A 12,572-nucleotide genomic window follows, 5' to 3' on the forward strand; every position below is an offset into this window, starting at 1 on the left:
GTTTTCTCTCACTCATTACAGTTATGGAAACAACTGAACTGTAATGTTACCTGTTCATAGTGAAGCCTGTGAAATGGGATGGTTTGCATCTAAAAATGATGAGGTACACAGGTGAGGAAGGCAAAGTGAAATACTTTTTTGTCCAGGAGCAATACTTCCTGTGAAAATTATGACTTGTTCTGGTTGTAGTGTTTTAGGAGCTAAGTTGCATAGGTTAAAAAAAAAACACACCCAAACAAACCAACATAAGCTACATGCAGCAGCTTCTGTGTCTGGTAAGTAGTAGGTATTCCCTATAATTTTGAGGATGACTTACCTCGGTTGAAGTATAACTTTTCAAGGTGCAGGTCAAGATTTCTAGAGCTCTTGTCCTAAATAAGAGACCTTGTTTACTGTTTGCCACTGGCTAAGCTTGATCCTTTAAAAGAACAGCTGAACAAACAAAAAGCCTGTGTTACAGACCTTGTTGATGATAACGAGTAATGGAGTGGTGTCCCTCAGGGATTGGTGTTAGGACTGGTCTTGTTCAACGTCTTTGTCGCTGACATGGACAGTGGGATTGAGAGCACCCTCAGCAGGTTTGCTGATGACACCGAGCTGTGTGGTTCGGTTGATACACTGCGGGGAAGGAATGCCATCCAGAGGGACCTTGACACGCTTGTGAGGTGGGCTGATGTCAACCTCATGAAGTTTAACCATGCCAAGTGCAAGGTCCTACACATGGGTCGGAGCAATCCCAGGCACAGCTACAGGTTGGGCAGAGAAGAGATTCAGAGCAGCCCTGCAGAGAAGGACTTGGGGGTGCTGGTCGATGAGAAAATGAACATGAGCCGGCTTCAGTGTGCACTTGCAGCCCAGAAAGCCAACCATATCCTGGGCTGCATCAAGAGGTGGGTGACCAGCAGGTCGAAGGAGGTGATCCTGCCTGTCTGTTCTGCTCCTGTGAGACCCCAGTTGAAGCACTGTATGCAGGTCTGGTGTCCTCAGCATAAGAAGGACATGGAGCTGTTGGAGCAAGTCCAGAGAAGGGCCACAAAGACAATAAGGGGCATTGAGCACCTCCTGTATGAAGACAGGCTGAGAAAGTTGGGACTGTTCAGCCTGGAGAAGAGAAAGCTGCATGGAGACCTCATAGCAGCCTTCCAGTATCTGAAGGGGGCCTATAGAGATGCTGGAGAGGGACTCTTCATTAGGGACTGTAGTGACAGGACAAGGGGTAATGGGTTGAAACTTAAACAGGAGAAGTTTACATTGAATATAAGGAGGAAATTCTTTCCTGTTAGGGTGGTGAGGCACTGGAATGGGTTGCCCAGGGAGGTTGTGAATGCTCTATCCCTGGCAGTGTTCAAAGTCAGGTTGGATGAAGCCTTGGGTGACATGGTTTAGTGTGAGGTGTCCCTGCCCATGACAGGGGAATTGGAACTAGATGATAAGGTCCTTTCCAACCCTAACTATTCTATGATTTCTGAAGTAGTCAAGTAAGTTCCTACAAGTCTTGTAGAAAACAGGAACTTGCCACAGTGCTCAGAGCATGGGAGTGTGTGTGGTCTTGCTCTCCCTATGGCCATGAATGCATGCAGGGGAGAGGCTTTCATTACATATCCTAACCATGGGAAAAACTTAATTGAAGTTTGCAGTTCTTATATACCGATGTCCTCAACTCTTTGATGTAAATCTGTAGGAAACTGGCTTTGTTAATTATGGTGCCTACAAACTATGCCAGCACCACTCCCTTATTTGCAAGGAGTAGTGCTATCAACAGAGATAATTATCCCACAAGGTTTCATAATACTAGTTGTCAACAGCATTGCTGTCACTGAGAAGCATTTTGGAAGAGCGTAGGGCTGCTTTTACCACATGCATTGGTCTGATGTTTTGAAACATCTGGAGGACCTCAAAAGTGTCCCATAGGTCTGCATGTGAAGAGTCTCATCTTGGAGGTGGTCATTGGGTCTCTGAGATTTGATTATTTTTTCCTAGGTTTTTTTTTTATTAGTTGGAAAGAACATTTTGTTCTAGGCTTTCTGGTGGGGTGTGGGAGAGTTCCAGCTGCAGGCTGTCTTTTGGAAGTGTTGGCCATCTTGTGAAGCAAAACATTGACTTAAAAATGTACTGGTCCCTAAGATGCACTGGGCCTCTGGAGCTATTGTAAGGGTGCGGAGAGAAGAGAAATGGGATGATCCTTTTGGAGAGGGGTTATGAGAAGGTTCAACAAGGAGCTTGTGTTTATGGAGCTGCAGTTGGTTGTGGGGAAGCTTGGGGTCTCACAGTGTTCAATAGCAGGGAGTTTGTGCCTTTAGTCCTTGTCTCTCTTCTTCCTGTGCAGTTCCATCCAGTTGTTGCTCACCAATGTGCTGCTCAGTAGGACAGTTGAGAAAAATGAAGGATCGGAGAGGGCTGCTTCTCTTGTTGTAGCTCCTTGTGCTGGTGCTTAGAAAAGCTTACTTGGCAAGGTGTGGGTGGACATGCCTGAATTCCTCCTCCTGAGTACTGAAGCCCACTGTGTCCTGCAGGACAGCTCAGCTTAGAAAGGCAGGGACTTGCCAAGAATTGCTGCCTCAAGAGCAATCAGAGTTGTGCACTTGCCAGCACAGGATGGTGGGTGGATGCAGGTCCTGTTGTGGCTGACAAGATCCCATGACATTACCACTGGTTCATTTGGTATGTAGATGGTTTGGATAGTGGCAAGGAAACCTGTGGCTCTAGTGCTGTGGGGAGGGTTTCTTTGTGGTGAATAAGTTGAGTCCTGGCCCAGAAAAAAAAAATGAAGGTGTCTGCTGGCTGTGGAGAGGAAAGAGGCAAGTTTTCACACTCTTTCTTTTTTTCCTGTGAAACGCATATGTATGCCTGGTAATTGATCTCCCTCTTTTCACCAGTGTCAGATCAAAATAAAACTTGCAGGTCTGTAGTTAGAACATAAATAGTAAAACTACTACTCAATTTCAACTGTCCTTTTGTATAAATGAAACTCTAGAAATTGGCACAAGGAAAACCTTCATGAAAACTTGTCATTGCTAATCAGGATGAATGAATTGAACTTTCACTTTGCTTGCATATCCTCCCTATTTAAAGTTTCCAAAAGGCCTTTTAACCTTGAACAACTTCTTTCTTTCTCTTTCAAGATAATTAAATCCCAAAGACCTGAAATGAAATTAAGTAGCCTTTCTCAGTTACAGTTTTGTTTTTTTTTTTGTGTGAAGATGAGGAAAACCCAAATAAAATAATCCTACTAGTCTGGTTTTAACTTTCAGTGGAACTACTTAGGTTCAGCTTAACAGTTACGCAAATACAAAAAGTGAAATTACAGAATACAAAGCTAGTGATGATTTTGTCAGATTCTCAGATAAAAATACTTGTAGAAAGAATGTTGTCTTCAGGCAAGCTAAAACTTGCTGGCATATTTGTGGTAGCGTAATGTCTTTGCAAGAAAGCATGTGTATATAATTTGTAAGATTCAAGCTGGAGAATCAAATCATTCCTATTTTAAGGCCTGGTGTTTAAGTTGCCTGGGGATCATACTGCTACCATATGGCTTTCTAGGAATTGGTCTTTTGTGATGAGGATGTGCTGTGTTAACTGAGTGCTACTCTCTTGTGTAGGGTTAATAATAAGTTTCAGGATACTAGTAGGCCTAGCATGAAATAAAGTGTTGTTTTTCTGCTCTGCTGGGGAATCTCTCAGTATTCCAAAGATACAATAGCCTTCCTTGTGAAAATAGGGGTGAGAAGAACAAGTGCATTTGTAGCCCAGCTGTAAAGCTCTTTATTATGTGTCTAGCATCAAGCGTTAAATGTATATTGGAAAAAAAAGTCCAGTTTTATGCTCTAGAGTACTTAAATTTGAGATTATCGCAATCCTAAATCTGTTCTTGTTTGTGCTCACAAATATTTATTCAGATACTGTGCATGTGATGTTTTAAACTATCTTCCTGTGTGACACCAGGTCATCCTTACCCAGAGAAAACAGTAAGTCTGCAGGACAGTGCTCCAGAGCCTTAACAATGAGACCACATGCTTTCGTCCATGACCCATTTCTCATTTGTTTGCAAAAAGATACAGGGCTCTCCAACTGCATTCTCTTGTTACACAAACTAGTTAGTTACATACACAGAATGTAATGGCAAGGAACATTACCCTTTAATGTTATTTTTTGTACTTCTTTTCCTAGTCAGCGATGGTCATAGAACTGCTCTTACAGCCCTAGCAATGAGTGGCTGTTGGCCTTCTGCAGGTCTACCAACAAATGATTTTGATCTGCATATAGTTTGGATGTAGAGCCAAATCACTTTGAGGTGTATCTCTAAGCAGATAATGAGTTCTTCTATCTTTTTTGGGTTTTTTTAGTCTCCCCTTCTTGGCAGGAAGTTAGTCACCTTTAAATCATAATCTTTTCCTGACTGTGGTGTTAATTTTTAATCATAGAGGCTGTGGGAGAGGGTATATGTGATCAGTATAGAATAGACCTCATCAGTAAGACAAACGAGACTTGTAAGTGGAATAACTTCTGTAGTTCTTCAGGTAAAAGTGTGACATCTGAGGATCAGGTATGGAAGGGACTTCTGTGCAGCGAAGCTCCCAAGCTGAGAGTTAGCAACAATGCTACAGGTGATAGTGCTGTGATGAGAAGCATCTACCTGGCCTAAATCTTTGTGCTGGGTGGCAGTGAATTCCCTGCTCATGCAATGCAAACATTTTCAGTTGATCCCTTCCCTGGGGAAGGAGTTATGTCCCCCCGAGGCTTAAGACTTCTCTGAATAATTAATCTGTTGGGTCTCTGTCCTCAGAAAGAGATGAAAGAACTGTTGAAGGCTACTGTGTTACACTTGATGAAGGAAGTGAGTGAGTCTGCAGATAGTCACATAAATGAAAAACACTTGCATCCTCTTTCCTTAATAGATGAAGCCTTTAGGATTAGAGATTAAAAATAACAAAAGTGGAAAAAAAACCCCAATGAAAAAGTTGTATGTGAGTAGAATAAAATTCCCTTTCATCTAGTTTTACTTTCCTTAAATTACTTCGTTTTTCCAAATCATGCTTGTTCTTTTTCTTGTCTTCTCCATTCCTGCATGAGATGTGGGAAGGCCATCATAGGGTAAAATAAACACCATTTTTTCAAAATTCCTTATTTTTTGAAATTACAGAGAAGATTAGGGATTATTCTCCAAAGTTCCTTTGATTCTAGGAGTAAAGTTGTATTTCATCAGCTTAACTACTCAGTATTTCATTAGTAGTTTATTATTTTATTAAGGATGAATAATATATCGATCATTGGCAGGTAAAAACATTTGAATACTCGTAATTCAGGAAGCAAAACTTAGCATGGTGGTTCTTGCTTTTGCCCCATGTTTTTGATGATATCAGGATATTGTGACCAAATTGCTTCTCTCCCTTTCTGTATTCCAAATTGGTGGTGGTTTGTGCCAAACTTTTTTTGTTTATTTCTAGGTATAATGGATCCCTCCCTAATGGTGACAGAGGGCGCAGGAAAAGCAGATTTGCCCTTTATAAGCGACCAAAGGCAAACGGAGTTAAGCCCAGCACTGTTCATGTGATTTCTACCCCTCAAGCGTCAAAGGTATGTGGCAGTGGGGCATATCCTGTTTTTTTTTCTGATGATCCTGGGTGGTGGACATCTCCTGTATTACTGCTGATTTATCTTGCTGCTGGTCTGTTCTTTGGTAGTCAGATATATTTGTTTTAATGAAAAGACTGCAGTGGATTTTCTTTCTGGGAGTATAATCTTCAATTTTAACCCAGTTACCTGTTTAAAATAATCTTTAACTTGAGGTATGAGAGAGCCTTTCTGCTGCTGTTCCAAAAGCTGACTTTGTCAGTGCTGAGCCATGGGGTAGTCAGGTGATGCAAATACAAGCAGCATGTTAATTGCTTTCTTACTGGGTTGGTATGTCTCTTTACACTTCAGGAAGGTAACATAGTATAAATAAAGTAGTGAATGCCTCTGTGACTTTCATTTTTGTTGCTAATAATGGTATTGTATATGTTACCTGAAGTTTAGTGTAGATGAAGGTGAAAAAGCAGTAAATATGTTAACATAATTTATGGAGGAAAAGCAGTAAATATTTCAGTGTAGTAATATCTTAATGTATAGAACTGTCTGGTTAGAGTTCTGGTTATGGAGCACATTTTAAGCTGCAAAAAGTCATGCAGTGTCTCCTCAAAGCCTCTCTCCTAGAAGCAAAAAGTGACTAGAGCCACTGGAGGGGGAGTTCTGTGGTGATGACACACAAATGGATGGGTTGTAAGAGGTGTACATCGCTTTTACTGAAATACGTATCAAGGGAGGGAGAGAAACCACACCATTCTCAGATGTGTGCTGTCTAACTTAGACCAAGAAAGGAATACCATTTAATACAGACTATAGGCTTATATTTTCATTTACAATACTTACCATACACAGTAAGCACCTGAACTTATTAAAATCTACAATATCAGAGCTTGTTATTTTTAAAGATTGTATAGGGTATGCCTAGAGCAGCTAAATACGTAGTTTCTGTAAGTATTTATCAGTGTCTGTATCCTCAAAATGAAAGCATTTGGAAGTTACATTTTTCTGATTAAATAAACTTTCACAATAGGCCTGTAATATATGTTTGTATGTTGGTAGCTCTGGTCTGTTGCTTAAAATTTAACAAATTTTTAAAAAGTGTTATATAAAATACTATCTGATGGGAATATACACATGTTCTTGGTGGATAATCTTAATCATTTGGACTGCAGATAGTATTTCAGCATTTGAGTTGTAAAATATTTGAATACCTGGCAGACACTGCGAGGTATCTGGTTAACGTTCATTTATGCTGTTACTGTAGTGAAGATAAAATGTGTGCTGTACAAATTAGCGCCCTTATAAAGATAGCACAGGGCTTTGACATTAAAGCCCCTCCTTTGAGGATTTGGATTCAGGTAGATATATCAGCTTGAATGTATTCTTTTGCACTTTCTCTGAACCCTTATAAAAGCCCTTTTGTGTATTTTTACTGTTGTCTGGCACAAGGCTGGTGGACTTGTGCCAGATCAGTGATGCAGTGGATTCCCATTAGTGCTCTTTTGATGCACAGGAAGAAAGCGTACATTTTAAAACTCCTTGGTAGACTTTTCTGACATCTTAGACACCAGAGCCTAAATCTGTTTCACTGGGGAAGGTTTCTGCATACAGCTGCTGTGAATGACTGCAGAAACATAGACCAATAAAAAAAAAGCGATCTGCTTTGTTCTTGAAAAATGATGTTCAGCCTGACCTCAGGAGTTTTGTTCTGCTCTCAGTCTTTAAGCCTAACTCAGGCTTAAAGGGCTGCATAGGATATTAAAAAGTTTTCTCCCTCTACATCCTTCCTTTTAACTTTCCAGATACCAGTTCTCTGTTTTGCTTTGCTTGGCTGTCACTGTGTAAACTGAGGCTTTGAGTAGAAAGAAATTTTTAGAGTACTGATGCTTTTTGTGTGGTGGATTTAGAAGTGGGTAAAGCAGTGATTGTCTCCATTTGTTTTGCCTTTGCTGTAGCATGGATGCTTAAGTAAGGTGCATGGCTGGGTTTGTGCTAATTGTATTAATGCAGCAGCTCAAGAACTGTAACTGCCACCAGTTTCGAGTGTCAGCTTGAAAACTGCAATAGACCATAAGAGGATGCTCGTCATGTTCCATTGTCTCTGCTGTGCAGGTGTCAAGGACAGCTGGAGTAGCAACTTTTTCTGTAGTAAATTTAGCTGAGTTAATTGCGTATGAATCAGTGCCTTTTGTGTTTTCCACTGGAATGCTTGTGGTTTTGCCACTCTGTCTCCTGGAGTTGCCAAAGAAAGTTTAGAATTGTTTGGCCTTCTGAGGAAACGGGAGAACTGGCTACCCTCAATTTGGAGAAGGCTGAGGTTCTTAATGACTTCTTTGCCTCAGCCTTCACTGGTAAGTGCTCTGAGCACACCACTCAAGTCTTTGAAGGCAGATGCAAGGACTGTGAGAATGAAGACCTTAAGCCCACTGTAGGAGAGGATCAGGTTTGAGTTCATCCTCAGAATCTGAATGTGCACAGGTCCATGGAACCTGATGAAATCCATCTGCGGGTCCTAAAAGAGCTGGCAAATGAAGTTGCTAAGCCACTGTCCATCATATTTAAAAAATCATGGCAGTCGGGAGAAATTCCCTTCATCCAGAGGGACCTTGACATGTTTGACATGTTGGCCAGTGCCAACCTCATGAAATTTAATAATGCAAAGTACAAGGTCGTACACCTGGTCAGGGCAATCCCAAGCACAGCTACAGGTTGGGTGGAGAAGTGATTCACAGCAACCTGGTGGAGGAGGACTTGGGGGTGCTAATCGATGAGAAACTGAACATGAGCCGGCTTCAGTGTGCGCTTACAGCCCAGAAAGCCAACCGTATCCTGGGCTGCATCAAAAGGAGTGTGACCAGCAGGTCAAAGGAGGTGGTCCTGCCTGTCTGTTCTGCTCTTGTGAGACCCCAGTTGGAGCACTGTATGCAGGTCTGGTGTCCTCAGCATAAGAAGGACATGGAGCTGTTGGAGCAAGTCCAGAGAAGGGCCACAAAGACAATAAGGGGCCTCGAGCACCTCCCGTAGGAAGATGGGCTGAGAAAGTTGGGGCTGTTCAGCCTGGAGAAGAGGAGGCTGTGTGAGGACCTTATAGCAACCTTCCAGTATCTGAAGGGGGCCTATGAGGATGCTGGATTGAGACTCTTCATTAGGGACTGTAGTGATTCATAGAATCATAGAACAGTTTGGGTTGGAAGGGACCTTCAAATGTCATCTAGTCCAAACTCCCTGCAATTAGCAGGGGCATCTTCAACTACATCAGGTTGACCAGAACCACATCCAGTCTGTCCTTGAATGTCTCCAGGGATGGTGCATCCATCACCTCACTGGGCAACCTGAGCTGGTGTTTTACCACCCTCATTGTAAAAAACTTTTTCCTCACATCCAGCTTGAATCTTTTTTAGTTTGAAACCATGACCCCACATCCTATCACAGCAGGGCCTGCTAATAAGTACCTCCCTGTCTTTCTTATAGGTCCATTTTAAGGACTGAAAGGCTGCAGTAAGGTCTCCCTGGAGTCTTTTCCATGCTGAACAGCCTCAACTCTCAGCATTTCCTTGTAGGAAAGGTGCTCCATATTGAGGGCCCTAATACACCCTGTCGTATATAAAATTGTATGATCCCAGTTTCTGCTGAGCCGAGATACTCAGGTTCCCATATATATCCAGGCTGTTGATTCAGTGGGCTTTTAGGTTAATACTTTCTGCCTGTGCAAGCATTGTTAGAACATCAGTTTGTTCCCTCCTCTTCATAGCCATCCATTAGCAGCATCCTTGTTAGATGTTGTTTGTTGGGAGCTGTTCTTGTGGAACAATGGGTGCTGGCAGCTGGTGTTAACAATGAGGTTACTGGTGATGCTGAATACTGAAGACCTGTAATACCCCCATGACTTCAGGTTTGTGCACATTTAAATTTCCTTATTGGTTTCCAATGTTTGGAATTATTTCCATGGATGTGAATTTTAGAAAAATGAAGGAGCTTCATGCCATAGTTCAAGTGACTCAAATGCACATTAGGAAGCTTGAATTGTTGACATCAGCCCTCCAGGATTCCCTAGGATTACTGTGGAAGCATGAATGAATTCTAGAATTCTGGAGTTTGAGACCTTCCAAAGTATTGTGTCAGTGGGCAGGAGAATAAAACTAGATACCTTGATACCTGTTGTGCTTTGATACCCGTTTCTTGCTACTGACTTGATAGAAGATTGCAAATGTCTTAAATTGCTGCAGTGCAGCACACACCCCCCACACCCTCTTTAATACAGTTTTATTATGGTATGTCTTGGTATTTATTATGTCTGTCTGTCTTGGCATCAAAATCTTCCTTTGGTAACCTTAGTAGATGAAGACAACCTATTTTCTCTCCTATAAAATTACTATTTCAAGCTGAGTGGGGAAGATCTTTCCCACTTCAAGTCCAATTACCTGCCGAGTTGGCTTCTGCTTTGTGCTATCACAACAGCAGCTTGTATAGTCACTGGCTGCGTTCCTGCAGCTCAAATCAAGCTTCATGTTGCTACTGGAGAAGAACAAAATGCAGCCAGACAAGTAATTACTAGGTGGGGAAGAGAGCTGCAATTTGTGCTTTGAGTGATGAGATAAAATGAAAGTATAGGATTCTTGTGATTAGTTATCTACTGTAGATACTGCATCTGCTTTGACATACTTCATGAATTTTGAGTAAAAAGACCAGAAATCCTTTTGGCACTGACAGCTTTTTGATGTTTGTTCTGGATGAGAGCTGTAAAGCTCAGCTGCTGTCAGGAGGATGCTGTGTCTGTCAGTGGCTTCTGTCTTTCCTATTGGGCTTATTTATGGTGTAATCAGTTCACGGAGCACTAATTTGTTCTGAAGTAATTTAATCACATAGGTATCTTGAGAGACTTGAGTTGTGCAGAGGCAGCCTTTTCTTGGCTCATCAGATTGAGTCTGCCTGATACTTTCCTTGGGGTAATGTCCTTGTCTTCTATTAAATGAGCATCACAATAACATGCTAAGTCCCTGTCCCCTTGCCCTTGCAGATAGTAGGGAATGGTTAGAAGAAAATAGTTAGACCAATTTCATTAGTAGGGCTTAATAAATAACAACTGTAACTTGAAGCTCTCCTTCCTGAGCTTTTGGGACCTATTAAGCAGAATGCATGTCAAAGGTTTTGAAAAATCATTTTATAGTGTTTTCTAACAAAAAACAGATGTTTAGTGAAGGAAGGCGATTAAAAATTGCTGAGGACTACAACAATTTTTTTAATGACTTAAATTTGCTTTTTGTTTTTGTGTTCTCCCTTCAGAGGGTAGACAAAAGATCAAAAAATACTTTCCTTGTAAGCTGTTTAAACTACATCTGCTCTAAATCAACATTTAGAGTAGGTCCTACTTTAATTTGGGTGCCCTTTTGAAAGCAGAGGAAGATGCAGTGATCACCAGAGCTAGTGTTAAGAAACTCATTAGTGTTACATTTCCCTGTATGCTTCCACTTCACTTTCTGCAGGGAAGTGTAATCCACTGCTGTGCAATCTGTCAGTTTGCAACTTCCTTTACCCTGTCAGAAATAACCTGGGGGAGTTTGGTCTTGTGGTAATGGAGAGCTAAGTAGAGACTGTATCCCAGCTGAGTTTAACATGCTATAGTGTAAGGTCAGATGCTGCAAACCTTTGCTGTTCATCAGGGAATACCCTCAATTGTTTGTGCCACTGGAAGAGCTTCAAGTAGTATTTGTACTGCAGGCAGCAGAGCCACTCATTTCACTGACAGATAACAATTTCACTACTCTAGCTTTATGTAGCAGGACTTGTTTAAAGCTGTCTTGTTCCGATTTGACTGGGTTCTGCATGCTTCCCTACAATTCCTAGGATTTAGAATGGAAACTTTAGACCACCTACTGTAGTGGTGAAGGTCTGTCCTGTTCTGCATCTATTCTACTTAGACTCTTTTTGGCTGGAATGGAGCTGGTATTAGAAGTGCATGTCTCCTGAGAGCTGGGCTGATCGGAGCCTCTGGAAAGTTAAGAGAAAACACAAAACTGATTTCGGATCAAATGAAGCTGCGTGGACTGAGTGTAATGTTCCTGCTTGTGTGGTGGTAATGTCTTTTGTTGAACTTGCTCTTGGGGATAACACATCATTGCAAGTTGGCATTACTAATTGAGAACCTCCCTAGAATATTAAAAAGTGAGGGCAATCTACTGTTGTGTTCCAGGTGTTTGGGTGGGCTGTGCTGCAGCACAGTTATGAACAGTCTGATGACTACAGGGGCTTATACACAGTTGTTGCAAGAGTCTGGAACTGTTAGGAATAATAATGGAGGAGTTCCTAGCTACTGCTTTGGAAATATGCTTCATCACCTCTGTTGTGGGGGGACATTACATAAGTCTGAAGTGTAATTTTCACATTAGCTTTGAACTTCAAAGCCACTGTAGAGACAGACATTTGGATTCTAGACTGTATAGAATTAGCACATATGACACAGAGCCTGTCCTTGACTGAGACTTGTACCACAGAACTGAAGACAGATACCCTGGCATTTTAAAGAGGCAGTGTGCACATTGTTCTTGTCTCACCGTCTTTCAGTGAAGTGAAAGGTTACTGGAGTATTTATGAATGTTGCACATGTAGCTCAAAGGAGAATGTGGGAACATGCAGCTAATGACACATATGTTTTCCCTGTTATCTCAAACTTTAATGTTCAAATTAAATTGTTTTAAATGGATGGAATGTTGCGTTTTGGAAAAATCAGGTAGCATATACTCAGTCACAGCAGTATGGAACAGCTCCCCTGGAACAAAGGAATTGGAACTGCATCAAAGAGCAGAGACTCCTATGCTCCAAGGCTTTGTTGAGAGGGGCAATTATTTTGAAAACACAGAAAGCAATTCAAGCTTCATGGGCCAACAGTAACTTTTCAAAGAAACAAACAGCTGCTATTCCTGTTTTACAAATTAGAGAATACTTATTTTCCAGACTGCTTTGAGATTTTGTTGATGGAAAGAACAAAATCTAAATATTTCTCTTTTTCA

The 12,572-nt window shown here is 41.5% G+C and overlaps 1 protein-coding gene across 2 annotated transcripts in view; it reads left to right on the plus strand.

Moving 5' to 3' along the window:
- The window catches only part of PELI2 (pellino E3 ubiquitin protein ligase family member 2), a 76,686-nt gene that overhangs the window by 20,945 nt on the left and 43,169 nt on the right, over nt 1–12,572 (plus strand). For both annotated transcript variants that reach the window (XM_061356064.1, XM_061356054.1), the window contains exon 2: nt 5,445–5,574. In XM_061356064.1, the coding sequence (XP_061212048.1) occupies nt 5,445–5,574 (130 nt within the window). The remainder of the gene's footprint in view (nt 1–5,444; nt 5,575–12,572) is intronic.

The sequence above is a fragment of the Neopsephotus bourkii genome, unplaced genomic scaffold, assembly GCF_033783945.1.
Source record: "Neopsephotus bourkii isolate Nb327-2 ecotype Australia unplaced genomic scaffold, CSIRO-AGI_Nbou_v1 NB_95, whole genome shotgun sequence".
NCBI lineage: Eukaryota > Metazoa > Chordata > Aves > Psittaciformes > Psittacidae > Neopsephotus > Neopsephotus bourkii.